General features: G+C 42.8%; 2 protein-coding genes across 4 annotated transcripts; both read right to left on the bottom strand.

Moving 5' to 3' along the window:
- Positions 1–3702: 3702 nt before the first annotated feature.
- Positions 3703–13350, bottom strand: LOC117735377 (dual specificity mitogen-activated protein kinase kinase 6). 3 transcript variants are annotated; one of them, XM_034539946.1, is made up of 12 exons: positions 12962–13350; positions 9381–9450; positions 9098–9146; positions 8893–9006; positions 8567–8686; positions 8346–8462; positions 8106–8157; positions 7882–8009; positions 7228–7305; positions 6172–6311; positions 5843–5888; positions 3703–5654 (listed from the first exon to the last, which is right to left on the bottom strand). In XM_034539946.1, the coding sequence occupies exons 1-12, from the start codon at positions 12978–12980 to the stop codon at positions 5577–5579; spliced, it is 1011 nt and encodes a 336-aa protein (XP_034395837.1). In that variant the 5' UTR covers positions 12981–13350; the 3' UTR covers positions 3703–5576. The 3 variants fall into 3 exon arrangements, with proteins under 3 accessions (XP_034395837.1, XP_034395836.1, XP_034395838.1); XM_034539945.1 differs by lacking the exon at positions 12962–13350 and adding an exon at positions 12710–12914; XM_034539947.1 differs by lacking the exon at positions 12962–13350 and adding an exon at positions 9714–9732.
- Positions 13351–13470: 120 nt separating this feature from the next.
- btbd17b (BTB (POZ) domain containing 17b) lies at positions 13471–17563 on the bottom strand. Its single transcript, XM_034539960.1, has 3 exons — positions 17320–17563; positions 15645–15924; positions 13471–15253 (listed from the first exon to the last, which is right to left on the bottom strand). The coding sequence occupies exons 1-3, from the start codon at positions 17405–17407 to the stop codon at positions 14179–14181; spliced, it is 1443 nt and encodes a 480-aa protein (XP_034395851.1). The 5' UTR covers positions 17408–17563; the 3' UTR covers positions 13471–14178.
- Between the last annotated feature and the right edge of the window lie 2327 nt (positions 17564–19890).

The following is a 19890-nucleotide window of genomic DNA, read 5'->3' as shown; positions in this document are numbered from 1 at the left end:
TCTGAGACATTTTCTTTTCTGCAACAGATTTTTTTCATGGACTAGCATCTGCTTTGTCACCCAGTCCTTTGAATCCAGAGAGCACAGCACTGCCCTGAAGGCGTTTCATAGAAGGAAGGAAGTTTACATCCAGCATTGTAGAAGTACACGTAAAGTAACGCTAGCATCAATATTATAGCACTAGCATCATGTTAAAACTATACTAAAACTATCTATATTGATGTTTATTATGTTAACTGGTTGCAATACTTTTTGTACCCTTCAAGTAATCATCGAAGTCACTGAGGGGACTGATAAATGTCCCTGTCCTCCTCCATCTCATTCCAGCCACGTTTCATACAAAGATGGAGAACCTTGTCCAATATTGCAGTAATAAAAGAATTATCAAATGTACAAATTATGGTGCTATCCAAACTTCTTCTTCGTCCAAAGTAGCCGCAGTGTAGATTCTTTCCTGTTATTTTCCACCACTGGAAAACAAAACATACTTTTTCTCAAGACTCGTAAAAATGTAAGCCAATTGCACGCTGATGCAAAAGTCTCTCTGAATCCAATTTCAAATACAAATGTTCATGATGCTCTCTCAAATGACAAAAATATCATCAAAACTTTTGGTGGTTATTGTTGAGCCAAGTTAGTCAAGCACATCCTGAGGCATATATATTTGGCATTACATATATCATCCTGACCATTAAATTAAAGAATGGCTGCTAGACAACAGTTTTTGTTGTTGTTTTTATCGATGAAAAATAAAAAAAAAATCTGAAAAGGGTTGTGAAGTATAATTTTCTCTTGTGTACTTCATACAATATGTGCATGTTTGCGTGTACGTGAAGAGATCAGATACCCATTCATGTTAAGCGGAATGAGACCACTGGAGGCTACTCCACCTGTCGTGTCTGACTCAGTCCATGCCAACACTCACCACCCCTCCCCTCCACCACACCCAGACCCAGACTCACGGTGCAATAGGAGCCCTTCTATAATAGAGCACGTTACATAAGGTGGTGCAGTGTGGGCCCAGGGCCTAAGAAGATCTGGTTCCATAAAGGCTCTTTTACCCTCCTCAGAAAAGGGACCCCATTCTAACTTTCCACCGCAGGCCACCCTGTGTCCCGCCTGTAGAAGAGAAATGTATACAACGTCATCTGCTGCTGGTAGGTCTGCCATCTAAGGGCACGGTGAGGGCCACGTTTTCCTTGGCAAGGAACAGAGCGAGAGAGACAGGGGCCGGGAATACAGATTCACAGAGGGCTGATGTCCCAAGTCTCCTCCCCCCCCCCCCCTCACAACAACTCGCCCATTTACAAATCACAATGCATGATTATTATAATTGGCACGCTGCACTCATCAGCTGGGATGATTGTATGGCACTCCGATGAGTCGGTAGGTGGTGCGCAAATTGCTGCCATTGGATTTCCATCAGGACGTAAGCAGGTCGGGAGGTCGTGAGATCTGGCATTCGATTAAGGAAATAATTCCAAACTGGAGTGCACATACTTACTTCTCTGTCCATCTGTGGGTCCCTTAGGGCGACGGCAAACAGAGTTCCCAAACTTCACTGCGCAAAAAAAAAAAAAAACATAGGCACCATTTGATTCACTTGCACTTGTTTGTTAGGAAAGACAACGGCTTTACGACATTTCCCCCTGGGGATGAATAAAGTATATATCTTATCTTGAGGGAAAAAAAAAAAAAAAAAGAAACCCGTAAAAGCTGAGCCGAGCTGGAAACAGCCCCGACTTGACTTGCTCATTGTCTTGTAGCACACATTCAATTACATACACTTTATTTCACTGTATTTGAACAAAGATACAATACAATATTACACCTCACACTTCTTTTTCTAAATACTTTTATGATCAAAGACTAAATGGCTCAAATTCACTGAACGTTTTATTCTGAAGCTGTATTCAAGCATCAAACATTGAAGTACTCATGTTATATTATCGGATTATTATTGCTGGCACATTTAGTTGGAAGTATAATTTTACTGCTGCAGCTGGGAGCTAATTTTTTTACTATTTTTCTATACAGGCTCATCAAATGTTTGTAGGTAAACTCTTAATGTGTATAAATGTAGTGCAGTAAAAAGTTACTACATTTCCTTCTAAATAGTTAAGTAACTTCAAGTACCTCACACCTGTATTTAAGTGTGTCCTTAGTTACAATCTACAACTTTTCTTTGCATTTTAAACATCCATTTGTTAATTTGCACAAAACAAGCCATATGTACCCAACCACTCACTTTCACAGCTACCCTGATGGGATCCTAAAATGACCATTTGCAGGTTGCGAGTCACTTCTGCATCACGGTCCACATTGAATTGGGACAGTAATTCAACTGGATGTTGCCTATTTATTCACTCACACGCCGACCTTTTGAGCGGCATTATGCAATCAACATGATCAAAGGCCTTATTCCCTGAAAAAGAGTGTCTTTAGTTTGGCTGACAAACCACTCTTCTGCACAACACCGGGCTCACTGCCTGCAGTCTGCATGGCATTGAATGTTGAAACGTCTTTGACGGACACACTCGGAGCAGAGTAGTCCACTCTGCTTAAGCTTTTGTTAAACTCTGTTAACATTCACAGAAGAAGAAAAAAAAAAAAAAAAAAAAAAAAAAGCACTCAGAAAGAGCCATCAAAATGAGATCACACATCCGGAAGATCCACAACTTGAAAAGAAGTGCGTGCTCACTTCTGTGCACTTGCATAAGGATGTTTACATAAATGGAAACTGTAATATTGCTGAAACAAGCATACTGGGATATAAAAAGATAGTAATAATTGGATTTGAAAAATCGAGTTCGGGCTTAACACTGTTGAGAGTAAAGGCTATGTATCCACTCAGCAAGAGGGCTTAAGTTACCGTGCTCATGTGCTAAAAGCCAGGTGTACCATTTCCAATCAGACTTTCATTACACGATACCTTCTTTACAGTATCACACGTGAGAGGATGAAAAACGTGGCCCTGCTGACAGTTGTGCGAAGAGAGAAGTGAGAGGATGAGAGGGCGCCGGAGATGGAAACCCAAAGACTCGGCTTGCTTCCCGTCAGCTCCGCCGTCTCTCGTCTCCAATAAATTAACGAGAGTCTAAAGTGGAACCGTCAGTGAGATGGAAGTAGGAACTAAGAGGGTCGACGATACGCAGCAAGATGCACGGAAAAACGAGGCGAGGACGGCGTTCCATTTCAAAATGTCACCATCAATTTTAAGATCACGTTGGCTCGAAACAAAACCGAATTCCCAAATCAAAAATTTATTTAAAATACATTCTGTGGCTTTTAGATAAGAAAAACACAGGCTATACCTGCATAGAGGTTTACCCATCCAGATTTTGAACCCGTTATGAGTTTGAAAAAATAAATAAAAATAAACATAGCTGGGCACTGTATGGTTTTTAGTACTCATTAACTCAAATAGTCCACCGTGTATTTGGACTATTTTCATCTGCTGAGTAAGCGGGCATACAGCCTGAATACATGATCCACCAGTGAGATACAATCCAAGGCGCCCAGTTAAATAAGTAGCTTCATGAGTTTGAAGGCTTTTACAATTATTGATAGTTATCACTGGGGCAACGGATTTAGCTTACGTTGCAACATTTCCGGAGGTGAACAGCAGCCATGAACAACTTACTACTCCTTTGATTGCTAAACCGGCAACAATCATGAAAAAGGAAAGCTATAAAACGGACATACTGAACAATAAAGCCTTTATTTATTTTTTTGTCTTTCCATAGTTCAAGTTTGTCGGTCACACCCAATGAAAAGGTGTCAAATAGAGTGAAGGAGTAAGAGGTAGAGCAAGTGTTCCATTCTCATTGTGATCAGCGTAAAAAAACTCACTTTTACACGCCGAGGAAATGGCCATCCAAAGAAGGCTGACAAAAAAAACAAAAAAAACAAACAAAGAATAGCAGCTTCTTCGTGATGTTGCTAGCTTTCCCTTATTATTCACAATCAAAAATACTCCTAACTCACTGACTTTTGATAAAGGTTGCACTACAGTGTAAACCAGAGGGGGATGAGTGCTAGCCAAAGCAGTCATCATCACTGTCATCGCCATCAAGAGTCTCTGAACACTTGGCGTGGCAAAACTGTCACATGGCAAGAGCCTCCTGGCGTGTCCAAGGCGAAGGGGGCTCCGCATAGCGTGGAGATAATGGCTGCCCACTATGGACTGAGAAGAGGCTCTCGGCCCGGCACTCAAGGAGAGTACGACCTGGGGAAAAATAAATGGGGGCCGTGTCCGCATTAAGGAGCGCACGGGAACCTGAGCGGTGGAGCTAGACAGCACATCAGTCCAAAATAGGTGTACGGTAGTCAGCTGGCCCTGTGAGTGTGAGTGTGTGTGTGTGTGTGCACGTCACACTGCATTAAACTACCAACGACTCTACCACTCATCTGCACTGCCAAGTTATGACAGTGCCATGTTACATAAAAAAAAAGAAAGAAAGAAAGAAAAGTAGATAGTATTTACATCATCAACATATAAATTATTTCCCTAACATACTGTCTGTGTAATGCATAACAGGGAATCGGAAAAGAGGAAAGAAAAATACTCCAGAATTGAGAACTGAAGCCAAAGGGATGAGTATAAATGCTGCTAAAATCAAATCAAAATGCAGGACAGAATCCCCCCCAAAAAAAGGAGAAAAAAAAAAACAAAAACACAATTAATGCAGTAATTCACGAGAACGATTTACAAAATGGCACATAGAAAGAGATAAAGCTGTGAGCTTGATTAGGCAACCTCTGAATACTTCCAGGTAGTAACAATGGCAGCACTGAGGCCGACTCGTTAATACCCAAGAAAGAAGACGACGAGTAGGGGGGGGCCCTCGCCTTGGATCACAATCGGATCAGGTGATAAGGGATGCGTTACATTCCTGCGTTAGGACTTGCAACTCGTCGTCACGTACAGAATGTGACCTTTGACATTTCTTAAAAAGTTTTAGCATCGCTCTGGAGCAACAACTGATGCGATCTGACAAATAAGGCCCCAGTCCGGTAAAATTCACACATGTCGACGACACACAGTATCAAAACTCCGTATAATGAGAAAAACGTACAAACACGTATGCAAATATAGATTTCAATACACAACAAGATACACATTAACTGTTGGTTTTGCAGATGATATTCAAAGTAATCAGACAATATGTTTCACATATAGAAATGACGGCTGGCTGAAAGAGATAAAAAAAAAAAAAAAAAAAAGGGGTCTGCGGGGCAAAAAAAAAGAGAAAAGAAAACAACAAATCTAGTTCAGTTCATATTTGTCATGTTGAATAATTGCACGCGCACACACAGGAAGCTTTGGAGGAGCGAATTAAACCTCCCCAGTTGTTGTTGTTTTTTTTTTTACTGTAGAGTTCATATTACCACCACTCTCCCACTCCAATGCTGCACTCAGTCTTTGGGTCACCCCCCTTTGTGTGTGGGTGCTTGAGAGTCTGTCATTCCAGTGAGTTTAAAAGAAAGAGAAAAAAAAAAAAAAAAGGTAGGCAGGCCATTGGTTTGTTTGCTGAGAGGTCCCACCTGACCCGATGGGCTGGGGCCCGCACCCATCAGTCATCCAGGATGACTTTGACGAAACTGGCCACGTCTGTGTCTTTGGAGTCATGCATGGTGAGAAACGGATGTTGCTGCATGAAAACAAGGAGAGAAAAAAACACATATGTTCTCAAAACAAAACAAAAACATGATGACGTCATTATATACACACACACACACACACACACACACACACTTGTAAAATACACGCATCATAGTGTCAATGGGATATTTGTGTTGTCATTTTGGGGTGAGAAAAAAGTATTAGAAAACTACCAACCATTAATTCTGTATAAGCAGGTCTCTCATTCGGCTTCTTTCTTAAGCTGTAAAAACAAAAAAGAAAAAAAAGAGGACACGTGCATAAGTGAAATCCCCAAATTGCATGATAACACATCTACGAAATAGTCAAGTGACAAACATCAGCTCCAAATTGTACCAACAGCCACCTCGGTCAGTAAAACACAGAGCAAACACTGCCCCCTGCTGGGCCCTCCGTGACACTTTTTGTTGCATTCTCTTTTCTTTTTTTTTTTTTGCACACCAAGGCGAATGAGGAGCATCGCGTCGAGGAAAGTCAACACATTCGCCATCGGGTGCGCGACTCACCACTGGGAGATGAAGTCTACAAACTCTGGGGAGAAACGGTCGGCGGGCAGCTGCGGAGACGGCTCGTCCACCACCTGCTTGAGCTGCTGGAACGGGGTGCCCCAGGAGTCGTAGGGGAACTTCAAAATGGCCAGCTCAGTCTAGGAGACGAGAGCATAAGATTCAACATGCCGATTAATGCTCGGGGGGGGGGGAATAAACACTCGCTTTCATCTGCAACACAAAACTATTTTAACAAATCAGAAACTAATTAAAACATTTCTGTAAGCCGTACTATATAATAACCGAGAACAGCGCGGACGTCTCCCGATCCGGCGTCAACATGGCACAGGTATCAAAACAGTCAACGGTCACCGTGACTGGGCATTATCTATTTTAGGAAATGCGGTAATTATCATCTTGTAATTATCGCGGTGACAATAATGAGTCTTTTGTTGGGATTGTGGACTGACAGGGAGTTTTATATCATTGAAACAGCATCCATGTGAAAACACCCACGCAGCTCAACGTTCACTGCTGGGCTCTGGTGTGTTTTATTCCTCGTAATGCACCGTGACACATATCATATGAGACTATAGTGGAAACTAAAAATCAATGCCTCGTGGTTGAATTGCTCCACCATATTTCAAAAAGATGCTCCTGAGATGTCGTGGAGGCATAAAAAGGTCATTGCATAATACTAAGCTAACATTAAATTGAAAATCCTGCACACTACCGTTGGAAAACGTTACTCCCAATTTATTTTAAATCAACATTTCATGACATCACGATATGTGATGAAATGTGACTGAAAGACGACGAGTTGTCATATTGAATTATCACCTTGCACTAGTTTAGTGCATTTATTATCTGAAATGAAATAAGCTCACAGGAGCAACACGGTGGATACACATTAATAATGTATTGGCTGGAAGGCCGAACATGGTCGTGAGCTTCAACCATGATATTATCCACACTTGAAAAAACAGTGATAGTTAGATAACGTGAGAAAAAAAAACATGGATTAATTTGCCACAAATGGCATTAAGAGACACATTTTGATATCCAACCACTCACCATTGTGATACCCAGACTCCAAATGTCTGACTTGACACTGTAGCCTTTCTGGTTGAGGTCAGGGTTGATCCGCTCAGGCTGTAATAGAAAGTGTAGCAACATATTACGTACTAAAAAAATCATTAAAACAATTATCATAAACTAGAATTATACTCCAATTTGTATGAAAGCTTTATAAAACTTTCTAAAAATGCATTTGCTATACATGAATTGACAGAAAATAAGTAATTATGATAATAAATACAAGCTGATGAAAGCTAGTTTCATATGAATTAAAAAAAGACATGGAAAAAGATAATAGGGATAATTGGGGAAGAACATTTGAAGAACAAATCATTTGACTAAAATGTCCCCCCCCCCCCGAGAGGATTTAAAATAACACGCTGGTGTTGTGAAACTACATTCCTTCATAATGATGTCAACATTTAAAAATATATATATAAATGTCATGAGATCAATAGATTGATGTATTTTATCAAAATAGAGACATTTAGTTTACACCTCACCTGCTTATAGATCTTTAATATCCTCCCAGACAGTGGATTTAAACACAGGAAATCTCAATTTCGAGATAATTCTTTCCTAAATCTCAACTGGCTGGTACCAAGAGTCTCTTCCCCAGTCCCCCCCCCCCCCCCCCCCCCCCCCACTTACCGCCATGTAGGGCTTGCAGCCTGCATCTATTGTTTTGGCCACAGAGTCCACCAGGTGGCCACTGATGCCAAAGTCGCACATCTTCACTTGGCCCTGAGTGTTGATCAGAACATTGGAGGGCTTCACATCTGGAGACACATTGTTGGCAAAATGATGAGGGAGAACATAGCAAGACAACAATTAGGAAAACAGAACCGTGTACACGCTGAGGACGATATGATTACCTCTGTGTATTACGGACAGGTTACTGTGCAGGTGCTCTAATGCCTTGACAATCTGTAGAGAGAACATTAAATTAATCAGAACTGCAGAATTTTCCTTTGTATGTTTTAAACAGAAATGGAAACAAATGATCCACTTGCTCTCAGACACAAACTGAACATTTGTACTATTCCTTTAAAATGTACACGTAAACACATTTGATATCTTGACGCCTATAATGTGAAATATGAGACGGGACGTACTGCTACTGTGATCTTGCCCAAGATGTCCTCGGGGATATTTTTGCCTTTCTCAGTAACCTTCTTATAGAACTTATCCAGAGACGTGTCCATCAGCTCCATACAGATCCAAACATCCCCCTGAAAAAAACAAACAAGATTATCTCTCACACACACACACACACACACACACACACACTCAACATAACATATGCAGGAGTTCATACAAGTCATAGTTTACTCACCTCTCTGAAGAGGGCGCCATAGAAGGTCACCGTGAAGAAGCAGTCCACTGTCCTCATGGAAATGTCCAAGTCCATCAGAAGCCTCTTCTGCTCCAGAGTGTTAACGGTGGCACGAATCCTCTGTGGACGCAAACGTCAGTGTCAGCAAGGGGCCGATGTAGCTTGAATAAAATGGTGTCCAGTGTCCTACCCCTCCCCCTTCTCTCAATACAACATGTCATAGATCTGATAGATCTCATATGTTGAATGCATCTATACGAGTCATGGTACTATTTTTAAAAAAGCGCCGTGCATTTGCAGCTCAGGTAACCCGAGTAGCAGCCCACCTTGACAGCCATGATAACACCACTGGGCACATGTTTCATCTTGTACACGACCCCGTACGCTCCCCTGCCCAGCTCTTCATTCTGCTCCAAGTCATCGGCCTTCACCACAAAGTTCTGGACAGTGAGGGAAGGTTGCATTAATGTGTGTGCGTTCGGGGGGGGGGAACAAACGGCATGTTTCAGAGGAATACAGAGCCATCTTTACCTGATCTCCAATTGTGACGCAAGCTTTCGAGTCAAGATCTCGAGGGGGCCTGCACGGAGTGAGCGCAACATTAGGCACAAGCAGCAGTGTGTGGTCAGTTGTAATTTCACAATGTTATTGAATAGTCACACTTTCAGAGAAAATGTGATTAAAGTCAGTGCTACATTTCTGTATGTCTTTCATGGTGGTTGACATACACCGATACGACTGTTTTTTCCAGACCTTCTTTGGATGGTTCTGCTGCCGTCGCTGTAAAAAACAAACAAAACAAAAAGAGCCTTACGCTGCTGCTGGTGGTTGGGGCTGTGCAAAGACTTCTTTGGCCAGCTTCAGCCCAGGGTTCTTCTTCTTCCCTTGGAGACAGCAAATCACAAAACAATTACTACCTCAGCTCCATGTTAGACATGCCGGAATCAATAAATCTGTATTTAGTAGCAACCACAAGCTAGTGTGCTTTTAAGTGCTTTGTAGAAAGACTAAGGCAAATAAACTCCACATCGACAGACTCTTGTGAGCTTGTTTACCACATTATTCTGGGATTAGAGCTTTGCCACAACAGAGACCCTAAATCAGGCCTTTAAGTGCAAACTAAATGGAATTGTTTTTAAATATCCACATTGGTCCGACGAAAGGAGATTTCAATCCACTGTGGTAGTCAAGGGGTTTCAAGGTTACGATCAATTTCCAGTTGCCTCCGATGCAAAACCGCAGCAAATGATCGGTTATCGGTCTGGAGATTAGGTGTGCTCAAAGCTGAGGCCCTGCAACAGGGAGAAGGTGGACAAAATGACTAATCGACACTGGTATTATGACTCAAATGGAAGTTATGATAACTGCCATCAACCGTTTTGTCTCTTATTTCCTAATCTGGAGTATGGTGCTGTAAACCGTGCAGCTCTGGGACCATTCTGTGTTAAATCCGTGACAGCAGTCCATTCATGAACAGTTTACCAGCAGCCTCTGGGACTTCCCACAAGGGGCCACGGGTCTGAGCCAAAATGACACAGCTGCCGGGCCGAGGAGAAGCAACACAGGAACAACCAACTCAACTTTTCTTGTTCAGCATGTTCGCTCTTGTTGCGAGGTCGAGGGGGGAAAAACTGGAAAACTTTTCTTGACCTTTTTCCGTGTGCACGACGACTTGGCCACAACTCAACCCACTGGGATACAAGGAGAGACGGTTTAGACCTGGCTGGTTATCTTCTTTCTGTTCAAGGGGCCGGGCTGTGCAATCATGCAACACCGGGTTCACAGAAACTGGTTTAATGCACAAGCACCTTCATTCTAGAACCAACGCAACAGCTCTCATTATTACTGTGAGCTTGTGTTTGCCATTGAGTGAGTCACAATACTTCAGCGTGGAGGAAGTATGATTGGGTAAACCCCTTGCTAGATTAAGCTGGAAGGGAAGTGAAGTTTCACAAAGATTTTAGATTCTATGGAAACGTCAGACAGGTACATGTTGTACTGCCGCCCTAAAACAGGCCGACCGTGTCTGGACAGACGAGCGTAGTCTCATGCGGTAGGGCGAGATTGTGTGATTTACTCACACATGCTCAGTCAAAAATAGATTTTGTGTTTCCTCCGTGTGGGATATAGTACGAGCACTCAAAGCCTTCCAATGACTAATAAGACAGCCTTTTGTTCAAGCACCAACATTAGTGCAGCACATGAACATAGCAGTGCAAGAACATCTGACAAGCAAAGCAGTTTCAAGATATCTATAAAAACTAACCACCCAAACTATTCCCTACACGTGCAGTTTTTCAGTTTCTTTTAGGTTTGAGTCACAAAATACTAGTTCCTCTCAGGTAGCAGTGTGTGCAGTGACCCTGTAGCCAGGAGTGTTTTGTGGGATATGACTCACAGCCAGTCTGGACACATCCGCTTAAAAACACGACAACTGTCAGGACCCTTTTCGGAAAAATGATGTCACTACACTTGGCTTGTTGGCTGCTCACCATCCCCGTTCGGGCAAATGGAGGCCAGCTTCACAACAGCTTTCTGCTGCGAAACCTGCCCAGTCCTCGAACTCGCACACAATAGTGCAATTACATCAGCTTCTGCTGCAGGCTAAGTGCAAAAATACTAGACATCACTCCCAGTGCATGCTTGCACTCATGCTATGGTCAGTGGTATATCCTGAAATGTATATCAATAAGTGCACTGAAACCGCATTTTTATAACTAAATATAGCACAAGTTGCATCCTGCATTTTAAAAGAAAAATCGTTCCTTTTTTTTTCCAAACATAAAGTAAATTACAAATTACAAATACCATTGTAATTTGTAAATATTGATCATTGTGTCTTCATCAAATCAACAGTTTTGCTTACGCTGTGTAGAAGTTACCAGTAGCAGCTATTACAGACAGTAGCAGCCTTTCTTCTTTCTTTTTTTTGTTCTAAAAAGGAAACGCAGTAATTTCTGGAAACCAAAAGATGGTCACTACCCAGAGTGCAGTACGTAATGTGAACAAGAATGTCTGGATTGTGCATGAGATCAAAGTGTCAATAGCTGTGTGGCGAGTCACCATCAGGAAGCTCCAGCCTCAGAGTGGGTCCATGTACAGAAAAGGATGACTCATGCACATATAATCTTCCACACAACCCTATCAGCGCTGGTTCGGGAGAACCAAATCTCCAAACATGCCTCAGCAATACCGCGAGCAGCCCTACAATGCACTCAGACCAACTCCTCGTAGAGGCCAGAAAAATGAGAAAAATAAATACTTTCAGAACTTTCAAAAAAGAGACACACAGTCATTTTTTGCACACAGTAACTACAGCACAGAACCTGTGTAGCAGCTATAGAGTATCTGCTTGCAGCCGGTGAACTGTCAACAAAGAGAGGCTGCACTGGGTATTGGTGCTGCAAGTCAAAACATGCCATGGTAGGCCAAAGGCTGTATGCCCGAGCAGCACCCAGCCAAACTGCACAGCCCCCTCAAAGCAGTGTGTACTCCCGACCATGGTAACGCAAGTATGATTGTGTAACAGCACAAGCGGTGAACTTGAAAGGAACATTGACATCATCGTCATCATGTTTGTGCGTGTGCGTGCGCGTGTGACGCAGAGGAAGAACCTTGATTTTTTTAATTTTTTTAACAAGTTGTGTATTTTATTCAACAGTGTAACGCGATTACGCCGCGGAAGCCAAGGGTATGATAGCGCCATGGTTCCTTTGCGTTAGCGCCTGTTTGGAAAAAAAAAAAAAAAAAAACATTTTACACGGACGCAGAGCTAAAAAAAATATATATATTTTCTTTTTTTTTTTAAAACACACACCGGCCAAAACTAAAAATGGACAGGAGGCCGAAAAACACCTGTGGTCCCAGCGTGCTTCACTTCACCCAAAGGACAGAAACTAATCCCAGCGCAGTGATTCAGAGCCGAGGGGAAAGTTGGCTGATAATTACAGTTTGGCGAAAGTCCTTAAATTGTCGTGAAAAATGACCACAACACGGGGAGCTCAAACGGAGACGAGACTGTAGCCTTTAGCTAAAAATATGAATGATACAAACAAAAATATATATATATATATATACACACACACACACACACACACACACACACACAATGCAGCACACCATCGCGAAGCCTGTGATGAATACCTTCAGACACCAGTCTGCCGACAGACTTCGCATAATGATAGAAAAGCACGAAAGACATGCTGGCTAGCTTCTTCTTCTTCCCCCCTCCTCCTCCTCCTCCTCCTCATATATGCAGCTTTCCACCTGGCAAGGTTACATTTCTCAAACACCGCTAAGCTAAACTACTCCCACGCAAACTGCACCTCGATATTTACGACATATGCACAGTTTAAAAAAAAAAAAAGATTGGGGGAAAGAAAACAACCCACTTACCTCCTTTGGACAGAGACATTTCCCCTTTGCTTTGATGAGGGGGAAGGGAAGCACAAAGACTTTTGCCTTTTTTTTTTTTTTTTCTTTTTTTTTTTACTCCCTCCCTCCCTTCATCTAGCCTTACACCCGCTCGGGATCGCTGGCTTGTGCAAAAAAAAAAAAAAAAAAAACTAGCAGCGATTAAAACTGGAACGGTTCGTCCTCGTGCAACCTCCGTGCGCCAATCACCAGCTCACGCGCACAAAGATCAGACAGCAGATGGATGCACAACTTTAAATAAAGTCTGCGAGGGTTTGTACAGTTCGAGTTAGTTTGCTAACAAAACCTGCACTTTTAGGGTGGCCAAAGTCTGACAGCTGAAGGTTTCAACGACGTGATGACGTATTTCCTGCCGGTTGCAAGGCATCATGGGATGTGTAGTTTTTCTTTGTCTGTAGCGAGAGATCTTTTCAATAATTCGCCTATTGTAACAATAAGAACAAAAAAATACAGTAAGGTCATACCTTAATGCTAGTTCAATAAAGTTTATTTTTTGTAAATCTAATATTGGCCAACGCAGACACGTGTTTTATGTTATTGTCTTTTATTATCCTTTTTTTTTGTATCAGGATGAAAATCACATACTAGAGTATTATATTATAAATGTAGAAATAAAACGCATTCATAACAATAAATAAGATAAACAATACTAAATCAGCAAAGCATACAAAGGAATACTGATAATGCGATTGCACTTCAATTTACACAGTTTGGTAGGAAAACAACACAAAAGTGTGTCGGTGTAAGTCACAGGATATAAGTGTCATGAACTAAACATCTATATTTGACTGCTGAATAGTGAAATGCATAAAAATAATAACAACAGAGTTTTATTTTAAAGCAAAACCCCTCTAGTACCTATGCAAACAACAAACCACCACATAGACTACAGACCACTGGCTACAGAATACCTGAACAAATACAGCACAATAAAGTTTTCTTTTTTTCTTAGTATGCATAACATACTTGAAAACCAACCATCGTCATTTTGATAATCACTGCTGAGCCTTTAAATTGTGAGTCTTTCATCGTAGCAAACCCCTCCTTGCTTAATATAGATGTCACAAAGTGGATGCATAAACACGTGCTATGAGATGAGTTAATATTTGGAGTATGCATGTAATTGTGTGGTTGGAGGGTGTATAACTGACGATAAGGCCACACCAAGTTCCTGCTTTTTACTTCCTGGCAACAATGAGAGTGTGGTAGAGAGGTTTTATTACAATGTGCAGATAGAGGGAGCTGTCAATCAGGTACTCGGATGCGCGGCGCTGCAGGTCGGCATCCACCAGGAAATCCCCGGCCTCCTCTGTGCTTTGGTGGAAGTTGTAGACGTGACGAACCACCAATTTGCCTTGCTGTCTCGCCATCACGATCACAGTCTTCTGGAAACTCACACCGGCAAAGTCCGGACTAGAGGTGGCTGGTGTCACAATGATGCGAGGTCGACCTCCATCCGTGCGTGTAGGCTGCATGGCGCCCAGCTCAGTATAGGTTGACCTGGCATTGAGTGGAAGCCAGCGAGGGGAGAAGAGGGCGTTCCAGGTCACTCTCTTGATGGAGTCATGGCCGCTGGGCCCGAGCTGGGTCTGGAAGCTGAAACTTCGGTCATCACGGGTGGGGTTATTGATGACCCAAGGGGAACCCCAGGAGGTGGACAGGTAGTTACGGGGAGTGAAAATACTGCAGTTGACGTCAAAGTACTTTGCCAGTTGTATAGGTGAGGCCGAGTGAAATTGGAAAGCTAGGTAGAGAAGATCACGGATAGACTCGTAATGCTTCTGCAGGAGGGGGGATTGCTTCTGAAGACGGAAGAGGTGCTGAGGGGGAATCATGCCGTATCGAACAGCCCTTAAGGCGCTTTCGACTGTCGAACTGACAGGCTGGTTCTGGCTAATCCAGGCCTCCAGGGCCTCGTAGAGCTCCAGCTCACTCTGCAGAATAAGGTCGGAGCGCTGGAGCAAGGAGAGGAGCAGGTCCTCACTGATGGAGCCCCATTCTCCGCTCTGCAGCACAGAAGACAGGTTCCAGGACAGGTACTGCAGGCAGCTGTCCCGCAGGACCACGTCCCCAATATGTAATGCATAGTTGTACCAGCCAATCACATGGCCGGTGGGCGAATCACTAGACAGATGTTGGGTCATATACTGGGTCAGACCTTGTTGCAAACCCCATACATGATACTTGCTGGCCAGCTTATGCAGAGATATGGCCTGATCTAGCCGTACTGAGATGTCACCGCAGTACAGATACCTGCAAGAGAAAAACACAGTTAGAATAGTCACGTAAAGACATACAATATATATATATATATATATATATATATATATATATATATATATATATATATATATATGTATATATCCATACAACACATCTCACAATAACGCTTACGACTTATTTTCTCTCCTCACATCTGAGTCACAGAATAAACCCACACTGTCCGATTTTTCGACTAATTTTAGAATATGGAGATGGAGCATCTCACTTCTCCAAAGGGAGAGAGGCAAAATGGTGCAAAACTTTATACTTGTGGAAAACACAAAAGCATCTACAAGTTGCTCCACAGTCTCTTGATTGGTACCATTTAATTGAACCTGATTATCTCTGAACAAAACTATTACAACCAAGAGTCACCCCTCACCTGACAAACTTGTCAAAGACAGCCGCACAGTCGGGCGTCTCCCTCAAAACAACAGCGCTGTTGTTGCGATTGAGCAGCAGATCCTCAAACACGTCGCTCTGCAGCGTGAGGACCAGGCCGTGGGCCTGGATCACCTTTACCTCGTCCGTGTTGATGGTCTGCACCCGGAGAGTGACATCGCTGCTGTTCCCCAGGGCCAGCAGGGTCTCCATGCGCTGCACCAAACTCATGGAGTGATTGAGCACCGTGGCCTCCAATGCCACCTCCTGCTTCAGGACAGCTGGGGAAAAGAAAGTGCAAGACGATAAAGCACTTCACAGCTGAAACTAATAAATACATCAATATTTAAACGTGCCAGCTACAGTTTCAGCCTTTTTTTTTTTTTTTTCAGAAATAGTTTTCATTCATTAGTACCTGAAATTCGTTCTTATTTTCATCACCGTAATTTGCATCCGCCTGACTCTGCCTTTCAATATTTCACAGCAGAATTCAAGTGCTTTGTTCTTCCATCATATTTGACACAGCAAGAACTGGAAAAGCACTCCGACACTCATCGACTAAACTGCAACTGATAATACGTGTCAGGGAAAAAAGCAGACTTGCACATTATTCTATTCTTCTGGTGTCAATTAACAAGCCAGGTGGCTTACTCAGGAAGCCTCGACTCAAGGTGCCCAGAGAACAATCCTGAGTTGGCGGCGCTATTGCAGATGGCTGCTTCCACGGGCCTTCTTGTGTGCAAGTACAAGAGTCACATATACTGGAATCACACATGAAAGACTCAGCATGACAAGCTGCTGTTTTCCATTCTGCCACAGCCTTGTTGGCCTATTACTGGGGGTTTAATGAGACACCGGGGGGGGCACATTGGCTCCCTGGAATGTCTCAGTCCTCATATCTCTACCACAATCAAGCGCCCCCACTTCAAAGTAACCTTTCTCTAATTAGCCAGCCAGCACCCTGAGCCAGCTGAGCATGGTGTGAGGGTGTGTTTTGACAAATGGTTCTGGCACACCAATAGAAATATCGCCGAATGTATCATAACTGGGGAAACAGTGTATCTGTTTTTTCTACATATATATATTCTGAAAGACAAAACATATCTTTTTTTTTTTTTTTAAGTTATGAACAAGAATGTTTCAGTGTATTTTCTACTCAAGCTGAGGACAGCTGACAATATTGCACAAAAAAATACACATTCCCATCATATAGTTTGAGATAAGTCTGTGCTCAAGAGGATATTCCAATGGAATCCATTGTGACACCACAGGAATGTGGCCTACAATAGCTTTGGTCAAAATCAGTCAAAGTCAGATCTTCTTTAAGGAGCAAGCAACGCTTTCCTTCTGCGCTTACTGTACTGTATTACCGGCACAATGCCAGGCAGCAAATGGACTTGCCCGTCTTTCCCTGCACCCAGCAGACAGATAGATGAGGACAGGATATAGATTTTTGTTTTTTTAAAACAACAAAAAAACATCCACTGCCCTGAGGCCGAGCATGAGCCACGCATTCATGCTGTGCCCTACTACCCACTGACAGTATTGAAATAGAACAACGCAGCTTCTCTTAAAATGTAGGATATGAAAAAAAGAGGCAAAAAAAAAAAGAAGAAAAAAGATGCAAAGGTGAAAGCAATCAGTTGAAAGTGCAGATTCCCTTGGTTATATCTTACCTCCTCTAACTGTGACAGAGTGGATTAAGAGGAGCAGGGTGCCCACATAGACCCAGGCAGGGATCCCTCGTCCGCATGAGCGAACCATATCTTCTCAGTTATTCCTTGCCTCTCTTCCTCACTGTGTGCCACTCTCCTCCTGACTCTTCCTCTTGCTGCCGTGCCTTCTTGGTTGTGTGCTTGCAGAAAGGTGTTGTTGCCCCGCGTGTGCCGCCCGGCTCCCTGTCCCGCACTCTTTATGTAGGACGCTGGCCTTCCCTGGCGCATCTCGCAACCCCACGGACTCCATTGATTGGTGGAATCTGGCAGGGGCGTTGCTATAGCGACAGCTTTGATTTTGAATGTCTCCCTTTTGGAAGTTTACATGGCATTGATCATTGGCACCAGGCCAACTACAGACTCAGCTTAATGTTTTTTAAAAAAAAAATTATTTATTTAAAAGTCGTGCGCTATTAACAATCAATATTAACATAGTTTCACGTTTGAATGGCACTCAGAATATGCAGCAAATCTCTGGACTGCAAAACGTTGTTTACGATATATAAGTTAAGTACAATCAGTGTCATCTAATAACTCAATTACTACAGGAGGTTGCCACTGAGACTATCTGCCAAAAGTAATTGAGGTTCTAATAAGTGTGACAAACTGCAGTCAGTCAAATTCCATAATCCATTTTCGAGTAACTATTCCTCTTATGGCATGTTAATCTCACTAATGAAAGGAGGATTTCATTGGTGCTGGGTCTGCTTGATTAAAGGCAAGCTCGGTTGATCAAATTATATTGCCAATCAGGATTTTATGTGGTCACATTACTGGTAAAGTTTATATTTAAGGTGCAGTCATTGCATCGCAAACCTCACAGAGGGCGAAGGGTTTTAATAAATGCGTGTGATACAAATTCCAGCTGGATATGGAATTAATGGTCTGCCGCTTTCAGGGAACATAATATCCTCTCAGCTATGATAATCAATACGCAATGCTATAACGACTCAAAGTACACCCAACTGACACGAGAGAGCCACACACCAAGGAATAACACACTGGGATAACTGGGATACAACAGAAATACGCTTCAATGGGAAATGGCAACAACAGATATCGCCCCCGGTCGTGGCTCAGAGATGTTTACTGGGCCATCGATCTGTCAGAGAGGGGTCGGTCAATACGAGGACTTAAACTCCTCTCGAAAAGATAAGATCAGTATGGATCTCATATATTTTTGTTGAATCGTTGCATCTGACTAGGCCATTAGTGCAATCTCAATATTCACACTGACATGCTGCAATGTGAGGGATGTGTTTAAAATAGCTCCAAATCTAGCAAGCCCACAGCGGAGAGACAGACAGGGAGAGACATCGTTTCAGAGTGAATTGGGTTGTGGTGTTGCCCCGAGGGCTGCTAGGCTGCGGTAGTAGAAATGCAGGACAGGAGATGTCCTACGAGACCCCGGCCTGAGTCACTGCTATGAATAACCTGACAGGTTCTCGGAGGAGAGCGGTGCTGCTGAGGTGCCCCTAATGAAGCCTGCTGCAAAACAAGGGACGAGACTATACGACGAGGCCCTGCGTCACACTGTACGGTGGCATCTTTTATCTGTTTCTGGAGCTTTATGTGAATGCTATCAATCTATATTGATGCAAACACTGAGACTTGTGTGTGAAAATATTGGTATTCTATATTTATATATATACGTATGTATAGTGGGTTTAGATTGGTTTACAGCTCAAAGTGTAGCTGCATACACAATTCAGGCGGCTGCCGTTGAGCTATACGTAATGAAAGCAGAAAGAAAACCCAAAGCCCTCTTTATGTGCATGCCTCTGAAAAGGACATGCCCTTCATCAAGGTCACACTGCTCTCTCCTTTGAGATCAGCGCCTATTTAAGAATCCGCTAACAGGACCACAATGCAGAGGGATGGATTGACAAGCTGCTAGGTTTTGTGAGAGCACCCCTCGGGGCGGGATCCATTGAGGGATCGATGCACCACAGGGGGCTCCATCATGCAGCATAAACAGGACGTTTAGTATCAGGCTGCATGCCAGAGTGCGCTTCAGCAAGGTGTCCTGGATGACCTTGTGCTGAACCCCGGAGGGCATGCACGACATAACCAGGTCTCCAACGACACAAAGGACTTTTGATATAATCACACATTATACATGTAGGATGAATCAAGTGTCATGTAAATGTGTATGATAAACTGCTTTCTGTTTTAAGGTCTCAAACTGCATGTGTCCAAGCATGTCTGTGCTTCCTATAGGCAGCTAATCCAAATGTGCTAATGTGTTATTACTGTTTATTTACCGCACGTTTCACAACTAAATGAGGAAGAGAGATGACAACAGAAGTTTTGTGACTTTAAGTATTTCACAGGTCAAGTCAAACAAGCAAACAGAGACTGTCATAGTTTCAGATATTTCCCAGTGTTTCAGCAAACGTCTGAATATTTCACAATTTTACGGAGTGGAGACAATTTAAAAGCTTTAAATCAATGACATCCAACCATGCTCCAATTTGTCAAATGGTTAAGTGACATGGCCTATAAAGTGATCAATAACAACAATGTTTTTGT

The sequence above is a fragment of the Cyclopterus lumpus genome, chromosome 8 (genome assembly GCF_009769545.1).
Source record: "Cyclopterus lumpus isolate fCycLum1 chromosome 8, fCycLum1.pri, whole genome shotgun sequence".
NCBI lineage: Eukaryota > Metazoa > Chordata > Actinopteri > Perciformes > Cyclopteridae > Cyclopterus > Cyclopterus lumpus.
The sequence above is the reverse complement of the archived record's forward strand: the minus strand, read 5'-3'. Positions and strand labels throughout refer to the sequence as shown.

Coding starts and splice junctions, on each gene's coding strand:
- btbd17b (XM_034539960.1), bottom strand. CDS start 17,407: ATGGTTCGCTCATGCGGACGAGGGATCCCTGCCTGGGTCTATGTGGGC. Junction 15,925..17,319: donor CTCTGTCACAGTTAGAGGAG/GTAAGATATAAC, acceptor TCTTTTCCCCAG/CTGTCCTGAAGCAGGAGGTG. Junction 15,254..15,644: donor GTCTTTGACAAGTTTGTCAG/GTGAGGGGTGAC, acceptor TTTCTCTTGCAG/GTATCTGTACTGCGGTGACA.
- LOC117735377 (XM_034539945.1), bottom strand. CDS start 12,767: ATGTCTTTCGTGCTTTTCTATCATTATGCGAAGTCTGTCGGCAGACTG. Junction 8,463..8,566: donor ATGGCGCCCTCTTCAGAGAG/GTGAGTAAACTA, acceptor TGTTTTTTTCAG/GGGGATGTTTGGATCTGTAT. Junction 5,655..5,842: donor CTGCTTATACAGAATTAATG/GTTGGTAGTTTT, acceptor GTTTTCATGCAG/CAACATCCGTTTCTCACCAT.